Below are 18,798 nucleotides of genomic sequence, written 5' to 3'. Positions count from 1 at the left end.
AATGGGCTAGAATACAATCACTTCTGCAGGTAGAAGGTATAGTCAAGGTAAGAAGGAAAATTACTTCTTCATGTGAGATGGAACAAAGGAGCAGCAGTTAGCCCAATGCATCTCAGTGACAGGAGTTAAGAAAGAGAAGAGAAAGGTAGAGCTTAAGCCACTTTTTTTCTGTAAAATGGGAAGCAAATATTTTAGATGGGAGGGGTAGAAGGTGTGGGAGTTTGGAGAAATGGATGAAAGTTTTGGAAGAACCACTGTGGAGAGTGGGATAGTGAGAGGGTTAAAGGAGATTTAACAGCATTGCCTGGCAGCAGTGAGGGCCCATTTGAGATTCTAGATCTAGTGGGATAAATTTGAGGCAATGAATAGTGGGAGTGATCCAAGGTTGAGACTTGTCAGGATGAAATCCTTGATATGATTAATGGACTGAGGACTAGAAATCTGCAGAGTGATAATATGACTCATTGAAAAGAAATCCTTACCTGATAAAGCAGTAAAAGTTAATTCAATCAATCCCACTTTTATTTCAGCATTTTATATCGATATCCATTATTCAATTAGATAGCACCATGAATAGAATTCTATACCTATGATGGTGGAGAAATGTTTTAGGGTTGTCTAGTCTAGGCTTCAAAAATGAGAATGAATTCAGTTAATGGAGGACTCTTGACCTAGAGATATTTAGGGACAAAAGATATTTATTTTTGCATAATTACCTAACAAGGAAATTGAGCAACAATACAGATTCATTTCTTTTAAAGAAATTACAGGAATTCCTTAAGAAAGTAGAGATATTTGTTGAAGGAGAGATAATTATCTAGCCTCTCCTATAATATTAAGGAGCTATAATTTGTGCTCATTTGATATTTTCTGAGAGCCTCTGGCTCTCTCTCCATTATTCAGTTTGAACCTCTTCTCAAAAGCAAATTCACCAAAATAATAGAGAGCAACTTATGCCTACTATTTCCTCTGCTCCACCTGGAGTCAGGATTGTTCTTGTTTGTCCTTTGTTCGCAAAGAGGACCGATGGCGTCAGAAAGTGATATCATAACTTGCAAGTGAATTGGATAGTGAGACAGCACTGAGCAAAGTCACCACACTCAGTCTCTCCTCCAGAGCATCTGGGTTTAGCAGGTCAAGATAATTGGCAATGGGTCTGGATGCAGAGGGAGATCTTGACCTTTTTAAGTTAAGGTTCTTTAAAAGTTCTCCATTGAGGGGCAGCTAGGTGGCGCAGTGGATAGAGCACCAGATCTGGAGTCAGGGGACCTGAGTTCAAATCCGGCCTCAGACACTTAATAATTACCTAGCCGTGCGGCCTTGGGCAAGCCACTTAACCCTGTTTGCCTTGCAAAAAAACAAAAACCCTAAAAAGAAAGTTCTCCATTTGTCTGAGGCAACACTCATTCAATGTTTAAGGCTAGGTAAGACATTTTTTGAGTACTCTCTGGTTGTGTTTTCTGTACTATATTTTCATGTCTGGCACCTTCTGATGTGAGAGTCTGTTTTGGGTGCCCATTCATTGTTTGTGTGACCTGTTACTGGCACCCTTTGGAGTGAGAATTGGTTCTGCTGTCCTCTGGTTGTGTTGAATGTTTATTAGTTGCTTTTCTTAATACTGGTATTTTTAATGTTAACTAGTAAAGATCAATAGGTTTTTTTGGTGTTTTTGTTTGGATTTGGGGGGGGTATGGATTATCTAACCGTACTACTTTGGGATTTTAGAACAAGAGTATAGTGATGGAATTTCTTCAAGTGCAATTGCTCCAGTCACTAGCCTTCCCTTCCTCTTAGCATAACTTGCAACCTATAAAGTGGAGCACTCCTAGGAAGTCTGCCAGCATCCCTGCCCTTTCTCTGTGGTAGCTGATGGATGATGAAATTTTAAAAATTCTTTTAGTTCTCTTAAAACTGTCTGAGTTATTTATTTTCTCTGTGCTTTGCTTAGTTGTTAGCTGTCTATTGTATTTCCTCTGTCCTGATTTGGCCAAATCCATTCCCCTTTTTCTTTTCCCTCCCCTGCCCAGGAAATAGCTTCTAGCCACCAATCATTTCTCGACTTGACTGTTTTTTTTTTTCCAACTAGAAAATGGGGAAAGGTTGAAATTCTTCTTTCAAAATTTGCAATTAGGTAATCATGGAAAATTTTAATCTAGATAATGCAATTTTGGAGGAGGAAAAATCTCTTTTTCTCTATTTTCAGCTTTAATTGCCTCATGGTCCGTTCATTTTTTTATAAAAATTCTTTGCTCTGGTAACTTCTGGAATGAGCACACTGGAGGTTATTCTAATTCCCTCATCTCTAACTTTCTGTAAATGTAAAGATAATTGAATTATAGAAGAGTATTTGGATCATGATTGGGTATTTTAAAGGTTACATATCAGTTAAATTAAGATAAAATGTATTGTTGAATTTAAAGGTATATTGTAGATATTTGAAAATTTTCCTACAAATTATACATGAGACTTCTATCTACTCTAAATATTGTATTTTAAGTTGTGGAAATTATCTTGTTCCTCACCATACAAGACAGGAAGTAACTTGATAATATTGTGTTGCTACTTTTTGAAAAATTGATCAGAATTTGAATAAAACTGGAATAATTTATCAGTTTTTGTAATTTGATTTTTAAGTTAAATTAAAATATATGTGTGTGTATAAATACACACAGAAGCACACACACACTCATATATGAAGATAAGTTACGGAATTTTCCTAGGAACATGGAAACCAGAATTGAAAAAAATTTAAAATGTGTTCATATTTGAGGTAAATTAAAATCTTAAGATCATAAAAATAAATATGGCTCCAATTTGAAGAATTCTCAAGAAATAATCAAGACTTGGTTTAAGAAGAAAAGATGGAAATTGAAAATCCTTTTCTGATATTAGCTGTTTAAAAATAAAACTTAGAATGCTAAGGCTCCATTTGACAACATTTGAAATAAGATACATAGACAACTGAATTCATTTCTAGTCTTAGTCTAGAAGAAATAAAAGTTTGAAAATATGAATTACCCTTTTTATTCATTTGGGCTTTGATTTAATTTGTTTAAAAGGCTAAATTAAAATTAATAAACAGAGCAGATTATCATCTAATTTAGGTTTTCATCATTTTTAAGATTTCTGAACCTAGTTCCATGTTAGAGCATCTAAAACAGCTGTTTTAAAATAGTATATTGACATGACTTCAGTCAAAAACTGCAAAAAGATAAACTTTTCTTTAGAAATCAATTAGTAAATTAAATTTACAGTAGGGAAAAAAGATTTGAGATAAAAATCTATAGGCAGCTTTTGAAACTAGCTTTACCTTGAAATATAGAACAATTTTCCTAGGGCCCAAAAAGTAGTTTATGAACTGTAGTTCACCAAGTACATATAAAGAAGAGAAGAAAATATTGATTTTTGGTTTTTGTTCTTAAGTTCAGATACAGTTTTATTTAGACCAAATTTTACTCCTGAAGGGAAAAAGGACAGAATTACCTAATTTAATTAATTCACCCCTAAAAAAAATCCTAGATTTATTGAATTTTGAGTCCTGCCTGCAGTTGCTGTGGCAGTGCCAGACCATGGGTTTATAGTCTGAGGGCTGGATGTTTCCCTGCCCCTACCTGACCACATGAACTCAGAAGGGTTCCCCCATAAGCCTGTTAATCATCTCCAATTTATCCTCAATATAGCTTTTTGGTACAGTTGCTTGCATGTAGCTAATTGTATGATCCTGGACAAGTCAGTTAATCTCTAGCAACCTCTGTTTTTCCAACTATAGAATGGGAAAAACAACAGCCCCTGCTTCCCAGGGTTGTTCTGAGTATCAAATGAATAGTATTTTTAAAGCACTTCGGACAGAATGAGGCAGATAATTGGTGCTTAATAAAAACTTATTGATTTGATTTGACTTCTTTCCTCTTGCTGATCTAAGGGAAATCAGTGAGTAACTCTACTCTCCTTTATTTTTATAGATTTGGTCTTACTTATTGTCTTTCCAAATTCCTGCTCATGATTTCATAACAATTATAAACTAGGGAATGGGACCTTCTAGATTTTGCTCTGTAGTACCCATGACAAGTCTCTTAGTTTTATGTCCTTTGTTGGGTTATACTAAAATTTACTCATTATTGTTAATAAAATATTATCTTGTCCTAGAGAAAAACTTTGTCTCAGCATGCTTTTGTTGCAATTTTACTCACTACACCAAAGTTACATAGCTATTAAACAGTGAAAGAAAGACCACCAACTTTGCTGGCAGTAGCCCTAGAATTGTCTCCACTATATGCTGCTTCCTTCACCCTGACCCTACACCTGAAATCTGTCAAAGAGATAGCCAGGAGGTTGCATTCATTAAGGAAACTGAAATACAAAAATTCCTTGGGAATTAGGCTCCTCTGACCCAAGAAACTGTCACAGACATGAAGCCCAAGATGGAAGAACCAGTTTGTCCTCTTTGGACTGGGTCCATCTGGCTCTGAGATGCCTCACTTTTTAATTGGATTGGATGAACTGAGATAATGACATATACAAAAAGCCAACTTGACCCTATAAGAACAACTCACCTTTATTATTCATGCTGTTGAAGCTGGTTTCTGAAATGGGGGAACTTGGCTCCATCCCTGAACCTATGAAAGAAATGACTTCTGTCAGAGAAAAGATCCACAACATTTATAGACTCACAAAATCTTAGGGCTGGAAGTTGCTCATAAGGCACCTACTCTATACCTTACTAGTACAGAAATACCCTATAGAGGGTGTTCATTACCATGTTTGTGCCCCAAACTCCTTGTAAGCTTGCTGAAACCTAGGGACCCTTTCTTAGAATAATGTCTTTAAAAGTAGAAAATAAAACACATTGCATTCAAAGAAAAATTCATTATATTTAAATACAGTTAAGACATTTTTAAAAAAACACATCCATAAATGCCCATTTGAAAGTCCCTTTTCTAAAGCAAGTCTGACAAAGGCTCATCAAATCAGTCTAAATCTGCACCTCTTCATAGAAAGAGAAACAGGACCTATATATGCAACAATATTTATAATAATTCTCTTTGTGGTGGCAAAGAATTGAAAACTGAGGCAGTGGTGAATTTGAATGGAATGGAATACATTCATGCTGTAAGAAATAATGAAAAGGATCACCAGGGAAACCTGGGAAGACAGAAGCAAAGTCACCTGAATTGATCTGGGAGAACAATTTATTCAAAGACAATGCTAGAAAGGCAAATGGCTTTAAAAGACTAAGAAATTCTGATCACAATGACCAGTCACAATTCCAAAGAATTTAAGAAAAAACACAGGACCTGGGACAACTAGGTGGCACAGTGAATAGAGGACCAGCTCTGTAGTCAGGTCCTCCTCAACTAAGTTCAAACCCAGTCTCAGACACTTGATGCTTACTAGTTGTATGACCTTGAGCAAATCACTTACTCCATTGTCTCAAAAAGAAGGGAAAAAAAACATGGGACCCAACTCCAGATGGAGCTGATGGACTCCAAGGGCAGACTGAGATAAAATTATTTTGGACATGGTCAATGTGGGAATCCCTTTTCATTAATAATGCATATTTGTAAATGGGGATTTTGATTTTCTTAATTTCTCAGTGAAAGGAGGAAGGAAAGGATAGGAAGTTGAACTTTATGAAAATAAAATTAATATAGTTTTTAAAAATCTGCATCGCTGCAACTTCATCTTTCTCTTGCTCCCAGCAGTCAAGCACAATTCTCATTCCTCTTTCCCCTCACTGACTTTGACTATTGAAGACAACCATCAAGTCCCCTCCACCAAATTTTCTCTTCTCCAGTCTCAAAACTCCATTTCTTTTCACTTATCCCACACAGCATATTTTCCAGTCTCCATCACCAGACCAAGTCCTAGCCCAAGAGATTCCCAAACAAGAACGGAGGGATGGGGACAGGTATGGGGGAGATCATGCAGAATTCTACCCAAAGGGCCCTTCTGAAATGGTCATAGTCCTTGGACACAACCCCTTGTTTGGAAAATTCAAATAATCTGGAACTATCATCCTCCACCACCATACTCACTCTTAATTAGTGATTCTGATTCCATTCCAAATTTCGAGGCTTTGTCACTCATATAATGCTAGATGTGGCACCTGAAGGAAGATAGAGTCACCATCATCATTAACTATCATTTAGATAACACTTCAGTTTGCAGAACACTTTACAAACACTTTACAAATATCTCATTTTATCCTCACAATAACTCTGAAAGGTAAGTGCTTATTCTTCCTGATTCCCATTTAATCAATGAAGAAACAGATTTATCATCAAGTGCCTTTGATATCTCTTCCCTTAAGGCCTAGCTATCAGCTGACCAGACAGTGGGGGAGACTGGGCTAGGTCTATGATTAGAACTGGCGAGATAAGTTTCCTTCCAAGAAAACTCTGTGAGCCCCTTCCAGGCCTTTGAAAATTTCATTGTTCCTGGATGGGGCTCATTCTGAAAGATATTTGAACGAGCTCAGAGAGGGGAGGAAACCCAAGGGGTCAGGACTGGCCATGAAGTCATCCTGGATTGAGGGATGAGCCAAGTTCAGTTTAGAAAAGTTTGGTGAGGTGCGACTAGGTGGAACACTGGATAAAGCACTGGCCCTGGAGTCAGGAGTACCTGGGTTCAAATCCTATCTCAGACACTTAATAATTATCTAGCTGTGTGGCCTTGGGCAAGCCACTTAACCCCGTTTGCCTTGCAAAATCCTAAAAAAAAAATTGGGGGAGTATGGAGAAAAGGGAGGAAGGCACTGACACCTCATCTGTTAGCAGACCAGACCTTTTTATCTTTTCCTCATCTTTGCCCTCCTATCATGACCCACCTTGTGCAGCTCCATTCAATACCAGTCAGCAAGAATTTCAGATGCAGAAGAAATACTTTGTGCCTGAAGTATCACTGGAGTCCTTCTTTAGCTCTGGATCCTCAGGTAAGTGACAACTCAATAAGACAGTGGAATCTGAACTCACATAACTTGTTAGAGGCACACTTATCAGAAATCAGAGGTGTGGAAATAGAGTCTGTAGAAATTCAAGTATTGGGATAAGAGGGTGGAGACTAAGGACTAAAATATTATTGAAACAAAAAGGCAGGTGAGTATCAAGCGTTTCCCAAAAGTGAACATAGGAAGTGATTATAGGTTGAAAATGAAATGAAATTCTTCCATTCCTCCTCCTCCTTCTCTCCCTTCCCCCCTCCCCACTTTGGGAGAGCATTTCCTTGGAAATGGAAATTATATTAAAAGTAAAATGCAATGATACTGGTCAGATGCACCTTCCATGAAGCTGACATTGGAGGAAGGGATCATTCTGGTACCTTTCTTTAAAAAATGTCCTCTGGCCCCTTGCTGAAGGGCATGTCCTTGGAAATGACACAGCAATTTTTGTTGGTATTTCATTTTTTTCCTAATTACATATCAACATAGTTTTCAAAATTTATTTTTGTAAGATTTTTAATTCCACATTTTCTCCCTCTCTCCTTTTCTCCCCCACCCCCTTCCCAAGATAGGAAATAATCTGACGTAGGTTGTACAGGTACAATCATGTTATACATATGACCATATTAGTCATGCTGTGAAAGAAGAATCAGAGCAAAAAGGAAAATTAGGAGAGAGAAAAAACATAAGTCAAATTTTAAAAAGTGAAAATAGTTGGCTTTGGTCTACATTAGACTCCACAGTTCTTTCTTTGAATGTAGATGACATTTTCCATCAAAAATCTTTTAGAATTGTCTTTGATCATTGTATCAATAACTGTTCATCACACACTCTGACTGTTAGTGTATACTATATTCTCTTGGTTCTGTGTATTTTACTCAGTTTCAATTCAAATAAGTCTTTCTAGGTTTTTCTGAAATCTACCTGTTCAAGATTTCTTACAAAACTCCATCTCATTCATATACTGTAATTTGTTGAGCAATTTACAATTCCTTGTCACAAAAAAAGAACTACTATAAAATATTTTTGTAGATAGAGGTCCTTTTTATTTTTTATGACTTTGGAATGTAGATCTAATAGCTGTATTGCTGGACTAAAGGGCATAGTTTGATTGTGCTTTGGACATAGCTCCAAATTATTCTCCAAAGGGTTGGATCAATTTTCAACCCTACCACCAGCATATTAGTGTCCCAGTTTTCCCTTATCCCCTTCAATATTTATCAATTCCTTTTTCTGTCGGATTAACCAATTGTGTGAGATGATACCTCAGAGCTGTTATAATTTAATTTCTCTAATCAACAGTGATTTAGAGCATTTTTATGACTATAAAGAACTTTAATTTCTTCATCTGAAAATTGTCAGTTCGTATTCCTTTGACTATTTATCGATTAGAGAATGCCTTGTATTCTTATAAATTTGATTCAGTTCTCTCTATATTTTAGAAATGAGCCTTTAACAGAAATACTGATTGTAAAAATATTTCCCAACTTTCTGCTTCCTTTTAATCTTGGCTGCATTGATTTTGTTTGTGTGAAACCTTTTCATTTTAATGTAATCAAAATTATCCACTTTATGCTTTATAATATTTTCTATTTCTTGTTTGATCTTAAATTCTCCCTATCTTCATAGATCTGACAGATAAGTTATTCCTTGTTCTCTTAATTGACTTATGGTATCACCCTTTATGTCTAAATCCTGTACCCATTTTGACTTTATCTTGGAATAAGATGTTAGATGTTAGTCTATATTTAGCTTCTGCTATACTATTTTTCAGTTTTCCCCAAAGTCTGTCAAATAGTGAGTTCTTATCCCAGAAATTGGAGTTTTTGAAATTATGAAACAGTAGATTATTATAGTCATTTGCTACTATGTCTCTTGTAACTCATCTATTCCACTGATCCACCATTCTATTTCTCAGCCAGTGCCAAACAGTTTTGATGACTGCTGCTTTATAATATAGTTAGATCCTTTGCATTTGTGAGGTTGGGAACCTAGCACAGCCCCCTATCACTCAAATCCAATTTATGTGATTGTCATGGGATCACCTCCCGGTTGTCATGGTCTTCTTAGAAAATTAAGGACAAACATCATCATCATTATACTGTTAAAAGTCTGAAAAACAAGGATTTCCATGAATCTTCCCTCTACCCACAAAATAAAATGCAATTTTTAAAATACCAAAACACACAAACAAAAAGCCATCCCATACCTTTTGATTCAGCAATATTTTGATTATCAAAATTTGGTCTGTTTACCAAAGAGATCAAAGAAAAAGATATGTCATTCCACATTTCCTAGAGACCAAGGTGGCATAAAAGAGAATGTAAGCCAAGTGGATGAGGACAAATGTCTTATTTTTGCTCTTGTTATACCTTTGAAGTAAATATCCTTCTATAAATGAAATATTAACTGGTTAAAAATAACTGGATCACTAGTCATTGGTGGCCAAGAGTGGAGGAGACATACCATTCCACTTTTGTTATAGTGTCTTCTGAAGTTTATTATTCAAGAGAATTTTCTCACACTTTGGATTTCTGATTTCTTTCCTAGTAAACAGGGCATGTTCGTTCTAGTACTTCTCCCTTATTAATCACTGTTCACCCTGTGGCCCAGAGCCAAATGTTATGAAGGGCATTCAGTCCACTGGTGTATGGGATTTGACCATTTTCTCTGTGGTTCTCCCAACTTTTCATTCCCCTCAGGTCTCTTGATCCCACAGTGCCCCCTCCCCCACCACATACACTTTACTCTCAGGTCTCATGTGTTAAGACTCCTATATCCTCACAAGTAAACATTACACAGGAATCCTAGATTTCTAAAAGATCTGGAAGGATATCAGAGGAGTGATTTCTCCATGTAGACATGAGATATCACAGAACTCCTTGCCCTTCTTTAACCTCCACCATAGCCAGGCCAAACAAGGACTAGAAGTTTCGGGGGAAGAGTGGAGGGATAAAGGTTAGTTAGTGTTTTGTTTTGTTTTTGTTTTTTTTTAGGTTTTTTTTGCAAGGCAATGGGGTTGCCCAAGGCCTCACAGCTAGGTAATCATTAAGTGTCTGAGACCGGATTTGAACTCAGGTACTCCTGACTCTATCCATTGCACCACATAGTCACTCCCTAGTTAGTGTTTTTAATAACAATTATTCTACCTTCAGATGGTGTATCCAACATTTCATGAGTAAATAGGACTCATAATTTGCAATGGTGTCAAAACCAAACATTACCAATGAGTTTGGTGATTCTCTTAGAATGTCAGCACCTTCCAAAGGATGCCTAGCAAGAGGTTGTGTCCAAGGACTCTGGTCTACAAAAGGATTCATATGGATTTACTACATAATAAGATCCCTGAAGGAGGAGTTTCAATGTCAAGAATCCCAAATTAATTGTACTTCTTTATCTCTAGTGCCATCCCATTCCATCCTTGCTAGACTCTCAGAAAAGGCACTAGGAGGGTTTCTCTGCTCCCTACTGGAAAGAAGGCTTGAACTTGTTCTACTGGTCAAGAAGAGCAGAACTAAGAGGAATAGGAAGCCAATTAGTCCTAGTAACCATGTGGCCTTTGTGTAGGTCATGTGCTCAAGACTGATGGGGAGAAGCCAGAGGGTTTTGTATTGAATCCTAAAGGTAATATGGAGTCCCTGGAGCTTATTGGTTAGGGTGACGTGATCAGAGCTGGGCCTTAGGAAAATCACTCTGGTGGCGGAATGGAGGATGGAACTGGGGAGAGCCTTGAGGCAAGTAGAAGCTTCAGTCACTATTGCTATAATCCATGTGACAGGTGATAAGATCCTATAACAAGGGGTGGCAATGTCAGAGGAGAGATGGGGGCTGGCTATTCAAGAGTTGTAGCACAGGTAGAAACAAGACTTGACAACTGATTAACTATGGAGATAGAGAATTCAGGAAGTAAAGACTACAAACAGGTGACTGGGAGAATGGTGTTGCCCTTGACAATAACAGGTTTGGACAGGTTGAGTTTAAGATTGTCTATAGGACTTCTAGTTCCAGATAACTAATAGGCAGTTAAAGATGTTGGACTGGAGAATGGCAGAGAAGTTAGGGCTGGAAAAAATTGACCTGAGAATCATTTATATAGAGATAATGTTGAATCTTTGGGGAATGATATTTTCACTAGGGAAATAGTATGGAGGGGTACACTCAATGGCTTTAGAATCTAAGGACTTGAGTTTAAAGTCCTATTTCTAATGCAGCATCTGAATGACATTGGGTAAGTCTTGTTAACTGCCTTAATTTCCTCAGCTGTAAAATGAGAGAATTGGATTAGATGTCCTTTGTTCCCTTTCAGGATCAGATCAGGTACTAGTTAAAGGTCCAATGTAGTATGAGGGGAGCTTGAGGAAGGATCTCTTGGGTTAGTCCTCAAGGGCAATAAGTAACTCTCAAATGTGGATGGGAGGTAAGTAGGTAAGTCAAGTATTTATAAGCATGTACCAGACATAGTGTGAAGTGCTGGGGATCTGAAGGCCAACACCACCAAACATCAGTCCTTGCCCTCAAAAAGGGGAAATATGCAAACGACTATGTACAAACAAGAGTTAGACTGGCTATATTTGATGTGGGTTGTTGCTCTTCATTTTCAAAGAAGACCAAAAGGACCTAACTATGTTAGAATCAAGTTATAGAGTGTTCAGCTATGTCTGATCAAAGCTTTAAATGTTCTGCCATAGGATGGACACAAATAGGTCTTGTGAATTTTGGGGGTGAATTCTCTAAATTTTTGTATCTTGAATTTCTTCTGAACGACTATAACTCTACTTCAATCATAATCCATGGTACCTTTTCTGATGAAGACATGCCTCATGGCCTAATGCCATTAAAAATCTCTTTTTCAGTTGGAATTTCAGCTAGAGAGTGATTGATTTCAACCTGAGGTAGTAGTCAATAGCTTCAACATTAATTGAATATGGTCTGTTGAGGATACTATAGAAGTGTTCAGCCCATCTCTCTAAGATCATGTCCCTATCTCTAATCAATGTGGTTCCATCAGCACCGAGTAATTGATATGCACCACACATCTTTGGCCCATAAATAACCTCCAGGTCATGATAAAAGCACATTGGGTTGTTATTATCAGCATAAAACTAAAGTTTTCCTGCTTTATTACTGAGCCAAAAATCCTATAACTCTCCATGTTGTACTTGCTCTTTACTTTTGATGGAATAAAATGCCACCTTCTTAAAGATGGATGGATGAACTATCCTGCTGGTAAGCCCTGTAGAGTTCTTGTTTGTTTGTTTGGTTTTTGCATTTAGCAGCTTCTGAATTTCAACATCATTTTCATCAAATCAGTCTCTATGTTTACTAATGTTCTGCTCCAGATGAGCAAAGGCAGTGCTGTACACCAGATCTCTGAAAGCCCACTGTTGCCAGCTGTTGTGTTCCTGCTGCCTAGCTTATCCTTTACTCAGACAAATGTTGAAGAGGTGGGAGACAAAGATGAAAAGTTTTCTGTTTATTCAATCCCAAGCAAGTGCTTAAATACCCCCTTTCACTCCCAATTTGCAGTTCATTCTCTAATTACAAGTCAAACAACACCCCTCAGACAGCAGGTGTTAAAAAGTTTACAACACTCAACAGTCCCTTACAAATCCCCCTTTTTGTTTTTGAGCTGAATTTCCTGTTAGCCATCTGCAAGAGGGCAGAATATTTTCAGACTCAGCATGATCAGGAGAGAAATCTTGTATTGAATATTATCAGTTTCACTTGCTATTATTCCCCAAATCAATTAAATTCAAAACCAAAACCAGAAGGAGTAACATTTAACATTAGTAACTGTTTGACAATTATATCAATTTAACGTCAAAACCGATCAGCTCTTTCCCAAAAGAAATCAGTAAATTATATGATCCAATATTCCCCAAATCCTAGAAATACAATTTATCCCAATATAATTTCCTTTTGAATTACACACACACACACACACACACACACACACACACACAACAGAAACAACTCTCTTGAAACACATTTACGAAGCTGAGATTGATACCCTGGCCAGTACCAGATCTCAGAATATAGAAACTTTCCCACCTCTCCAGGCTAGTAGAGAGATGTGAAAACATCCTATTGATGGTTAAATATGCATACACATATATTGCACCAACTAAGATTAGTAAAGAAAAATAACTTTTGGGATCAATCGGAATTTCTTCAGGAAACTCATATATATTTATGAAAATCTTAAAATAACCAATCAAATAAATTGAATGCATTTTTGAGTAACTTCACAAAACTCAGTTAGCTGTTCTATTACAGAAATGTTAACCACAGGCATAGGCTTCATTCAAAAGATAAAATCTAAATGTCTCAATCCCAGAAAAAAGTCTTCTTCCCCTTTTTTCTTGACTAATTGACCACAAAGCTTCCCAATCAATAGCCTAAGAAAACCATGATCATTGTCCTAACCCCCTCCTCCCCAAACCAGGAAGAAGGCATGGGGGGGGGGGGTGCTTAATTTCTTTTTCTTTTTGATTTTTTTAGGTTTTTGGTTTTTTTGCAAGGCAAGTAGAGTTAAGTGGCTTGCCCAGGCCACACAGCTAGGTAATTATTAAGTGTCTGAGGCTGGATTTGAACTCAGGTACTCCTGACTCCAGGGCCTGTGCTCTATCCACTGTCCCACCTAGCTGCCCCTGAAAACCAATTTCTTAACATTAATTCTTCTGGTGGTCATTTTGTCTTGGGGCCTCCACTTTTTGTTAATTGGGAATATTTAATTTGGAGAGGACCAGAAGATATATTTTGGGTAACCTCAGAGGGGGCAGGTGCTAGAATTAAGAGGCACTAAGAAAGCTTATCAAGTTTAGGGAACAGTCTATATAAAGAATGCCATGGAATCAAGGATCTAGTTCATCAAGACTGGGAATAGAAAGTGGACTGGTTTGTAGGATCTTTGAATGTATGAAGGGTATCTACATCAATAAGTTTAAGTCCCAGGTCCCAGATGCTATGCTAAGTGATGAAGATATTTTTTTTTCAACTGAGGCAAAAGACAATCCCTGCTCCCAAGATTCTTATAATCTGATCACTTTCCTTGCATACAGTTATAGAGTACCTTGCACCCAGAAGGTTCCCCTGAAATATCCTCGGGTCCCTGGTTCATGAGAACCCACCATATCTGTGGTTGTTGAGTTCTTCATTGTTGCTGCTATTGTTGTTATGGCTATTAAATAATTTTTCAGTTATGTCCAACTCTTCATGACCCCATTTAGGGCATTCTTGGCAAAGATACTGAAGTGGTTTGCCATTTCCTTCTCCATAACATTTTACACATGAAAAAAAAGGCAATAAACAAAGTTAAGTGATTTGTGCAGATGGCACAGCTCCTAAGTATCTGAGGTCAAATTTGAACTCAGGTCATTCTTATTCCAGGGCTGTGCCACCTACCTGACCTGTTACTTAATACAACAAGCCTCTATTTTATCTCCCTTCTTGTCTACAATCTAGACCCCACACAGCTGTCAAAGAGATATTCCTAAGATAGACATTGGAACATGTCATCTCTGTGCTCAAGAAGCTCAAGGGGCTTGTTTTTAGGAACAATACAAACTCCTTTATTGTGCTATTGAAAGTACCCCACAATCTTGTTCCAATCTACCTTTCCAGACTGACCCCATATCACTCCCACTTGGGTACCCTATATTCCATCTCAAATGACTTACCTGTTGTACCCTGTACGTTACATTCCAAATCTTGTTCTATTCCCTTGTGTAGTCTGTCCCCTAGTGTTTGAAATGCTCTCACCCTCTACACCTCTTAGAATCCCATATTCCTTTCTATACTGAGTGTATAAAAGACAAGCTATTGAAAATGAGACAAAAAAATGTAGTTTACAAATTGTTGAAGACATAATTGCCAGGCTGAGAATTTTACCTGTGACTGTATTGGAAATGTGGGCAAAGCTAGGCTTTGAAAAGAGGAGGTATTCCATAGATCTATGACTTGAGAAGGATTTTGAAATAACAATTCTGACCCATGATGAGTATTGAATAAACAAATATATGTTGCTTTACTCTTTTCATGTGTACATTAGTGCAATGAGGAGGAGATATTTGATAGGATATTAAATGAATCATCTAGAATTTAACTTAACATACAATCTATGATCAGTAGCCATGCAAATTTGAGAAAATGGGAGTTCTCCCTCCATCATGTTAGGTAATGTGTCTCCTCTCACAGAGGAGAATTTGGATAAAAAATTCCCAGAATAATAAAAAAAGCATTGCTGCATTTTGATATTTCTCATCTGATGAATTACCACACTGTAGACATCACAGGAATATCAAATTATCAAACATGTAAAATACATGTGCTCCACTTTGTTCCCTGCCCAGGTTGCAGGGGAAACTTAAGGGTAAAGATTCAGATTTTCTTTTTTCGATGTTTTAACATTTTTACATAAAGTTTTGAGCTATAAATTCTATCCCACTCTTCCTTCTCCTTCTCTGATATGGTAAGCAATCAGCTATTGTTATATATGTGTACTTATATAAAATATTTCCATATTAGTTGTTTTGTACAAGAAGACAAATAAAAGAACAAATGGAACAAAGTGAAAAAAATAAAATCTTTCATTATTTAATCAATTTCCATTTTTTTCTCTGGAGGTGGGTAGCTTGCTTCATCATGAGCCCTTTTGAACTGTCTTGGTTCATTGTATTGTTGAGATTAGCTTAAGTCATTTATAATTCTTCATCAAGCAATACTGCTCACTCTTTGTACAGTTCTCCTGGTTCTATTCACTTCACTATGCATCAGTTCATGTGAGTCTTTTCAGACTTTTCTAAAGTCATCCTGCTTGTCATTTTGTCATTTCTTTTGACACAACAAGATTCCATAATAATAATAATAATAATAATATAATAATAATAATATAACACAGCTTCTGAAATCATTTTCCAATTGTGGGCATCCCTTTGATTTTCAGTTCTTAGTCATACAGAAAGAGCTGCTATAAATATTTTTCTACAAATATCAGACCTGAATTTTTCTAGTTCTTTCATTTCTCCTCCAGACTCTGACATGAATTTTTGACATTTAACAAATAACTTTAACAAATCATTCATTGTGAATATCAAAATGCTACAAAACTCCAAGTGTGATGTCAATCTGAGCTATTCATGATCACTATTGGTATCAATCATCATTTTGTTATGTGTCCCTGGAAAAGTCATTTAAATTTCCACAATCCCAATTTTATCATCTACAAAATGGGCATTATAGTAGCTACCTCATATGGCTGTGGCAATGATCAACTGACATAATACCCATAAAGTCTTGAATATTATAAAATAGAAGTTATCATTACTATTATTTTTGTCCACTTGAAAAAACAATTTGCTTCTCCAGTAAATAGATAATAATTTCATCTGATATTCTCAAGTATACATTGATTATATAAAAAATAGACTCCAATCCTTTCCTTTTAACTGAGAAAATCTCATTGTCATCCCTATGTATCAAATCCACAGAACAAAACAGGAAACTCCCCTAGGGTCCAGATTATAGCATAATTCATCATTGTTCCTTCATGGTATCTTCAGCCTTCAAAGGCTGAAGACCCAACAACAGATTAAATCCTGGTCACTCAACTGAAAAAGAAAACTTTTCTTCTCCCTGCTGGAAGATTTGTTTTGTTATGACAGCCTAGTGGTCCATGACTTGGTGTTTGGTTCCATTTTCTACACATGCTGTTTTGGAACCCCTCCTGCTTCCAAGAAAAACAAGACTCAGTCAGACTTGAATAGAAGCTGGAATTTTCTCCTCATTGGAAGACACTAAGTTGAACATAAACCAGATTTAGAAGCCAAAAGTGGATACAGTTGTTCCCTACTGAATCACTTAGCACTGTCTGCCATCTGGAGCTATCTCTCTATGTGTGTTTTCTCTCCACTTCATTGAAAACAGATTAACAAAACTTCATTGAAAACAGATTAACAAAGTAGCCTCAATTTCTTCCATCAAGAGGGAAAAAAATATATTCCTAGCCATATGAGTAACACTAAGGAACCATTTCACCTCTTGTTGGGAACCCGCTGTGTATGGGAACATTGTGAATTATCTTCACCTGGTGTCCTTGAACACCAGAGTCTTATTTTACTAAGTGCAATGGGAGTGGGAGTGGATTAGAGACTGGAAAGGTATTTAGGCACTGGTGTTTTGGTGAATAAATGGAGCACTTGGAGATGTTGGTGGAGTACTCAGTCTCCTTTGTAATCCTTGTCTCTTCTCCACCCCTCCAACGCTCCCTGGAGGATGATTGAGGGAATCCAGAAGTGGGACTAAACAATCTCTTACTCAGGGGCAGTGATTTAAAAAACAATGAGAATCATTCAGCAGATATATGTATACATAAACATACATGCATTTGCACATGGACATACCACACATTTATACACATATGTAAATAGAAAGAGAGAGGGAGAGGGATCAATGATAAAACAATAGTGTATGTCATATATGTCCACTATATATGAAAAATAGGTTAGAATTAGATCAGCAAATAATTATCATGATGCAAAACATGAAGAACAGTCTTTAATAGCTTCTATTTTAGGATCAGATTGGATTACTTTGAAACAGGTCAATACAAAACACAATTTACTTTTGCAATGTGTTGAAAAAATACACACACACATAAACAGTTTTGCTATTTTGGTTTTATGGATCAGAATTACCTCCACAAGGTAGGGTAGGCCAAGAAGACAACTGGAAGAGTTTCTCAGATTAGCAATCTATGGTGGTAGACCACCAATGTGGTCTCCCAGGAACTTTGTTAAATGCTAGGGATACAAAGAAAGGCAAACAAAAGTCCTTGTCTTCAAGAATTTCAGTCCAAAAGAACATATGTAAAAAGCAAGCTATATACACTTTAAACAGGAAAGAACAACAATGAAAAAACTATGAGAATTAAGGTGACTTGAGGAAAGGTTTTTAGAAGAATGTCAGCTTTTAACTGAGATTTGAAGAAGGCCAGGGAAGCCAAAAAAGCAGAGATGTCTACATTCTTGGAATTGTAGACAGAAAGAGAAAATTCCCAAAGTCTGGAGCTGTGAGTCAAGTCTTTTGTTCAGGATATTGTGTAAGGTTGAAATTTCCTTAATGAAATGGAAAAAACCAGAAATATGGTTGTACAGTGTTTCCATTGGGCAAACATTCTGTATCTCTGGAGAAAAAGTTTTCTCCACTGCTTAGCTCTGGTCATTTGGAGAGTTATTTTCTTGTTGATGGTTTTTAGACTCTGTAAATCCAGTATTCCTCTGTCAAAAAGCAGGGGATGAGACAGTTGAACAATTAATAATCATAGATTAGTTATTGGACATGAAAAGGAGACTGTAGAGCTCATACAGAAAAATACATTTTTAATAAAAGATGCTCAAGACCAATTAGTCCAAACCATATCTAAAAACAATTTCTTGGCAGTATTTCCAAATAGTGATCCTTCACTATATGAAGACATCCAAATAGGTGGTAAGACCTATATTAGTCCATGAAACTCATTTCTTTAGGTGAGCAAACATAAGTTTAATAACTTGTTCAATTTCATGCAGCCAATGGGTAATGGATCCAGTACTCGAATCAAAATTCCTAATTCAGACCACTTTCAATGATCCTCCCCTTCCTCCCCCTTTCCCTATTACCCAAACCTTCCAACTGGAATTGTGCATGAGAACCCACAGGTTCATTCTGGTTTCTGACATTACTTTCTGAAAACTCTACTTAATTGGGTTGGGGAATTGTATTTAAATTTTTTTGTTGTTTATTTAAAGTGATGGGATTAAGTGGCTTGCCCAAGGTCACACAGCTAGGCAATTATTAAGTGTCTGAGGCCAAATTTGAAACAC

General features: G+C 36.8%; 1 protein-coding gene across 1 annotated transcript in view; it reads right to left on the bottom strand.

The window, feature by feature from the left end:
- The window catches only part of LOC141509543 (NTPase KAP family P-loop domain-containing protein 1-like), a 28,231-nt gene extending 21,247 nt beyond the window's left edge, over nucleotides 1-6,984 (bottom strand). The window contains exons 1-3 of the mRNA XM_074219163.1: nucleotides 6,827-6,984; nucleotides 6,036-6,106; nucleotides 4,554-4,616 (exon numbers count right to left, since the gene is read on the bottom strand). Coding sequence (XP_074075264.1) covers nucleotides 4,554-4,616; nucleotides 6,036-6,087 — 115 coding nt within the window. The 5' untranslated portion in view covers nucleotides 6,088-6,106; nucleotides 6,827-6,984. The remainder of the gene's footprint in view (nucleotides 1-4,553; nucleotides 4,617-6,035; nucleotides 6,107-6,826) is intronic.
- Nucleotides 6,985-18,798: the final 11,814 nt, after the last annotated feature.

Source organism: Macrotis lagotis, chromosome 1 (assembly GCF_037893015.1).
Source record: "Macrotis lagotis isolate mMagLag1 chromosome 1, bilby.v1.9.chrom.fasta, whole genome shotgun sequence".
Lineage (NCBI taxonomy): Eukaryota > Metazoa > Chordata > Mammalia > Peramelemorphia > Peramelidae > Macrotis > Macrotis lagotis.
Note: the sequence above shows the minus strand (reverse complement) of the source record. Positions and strands in the feature narration are given on the sequence as shown.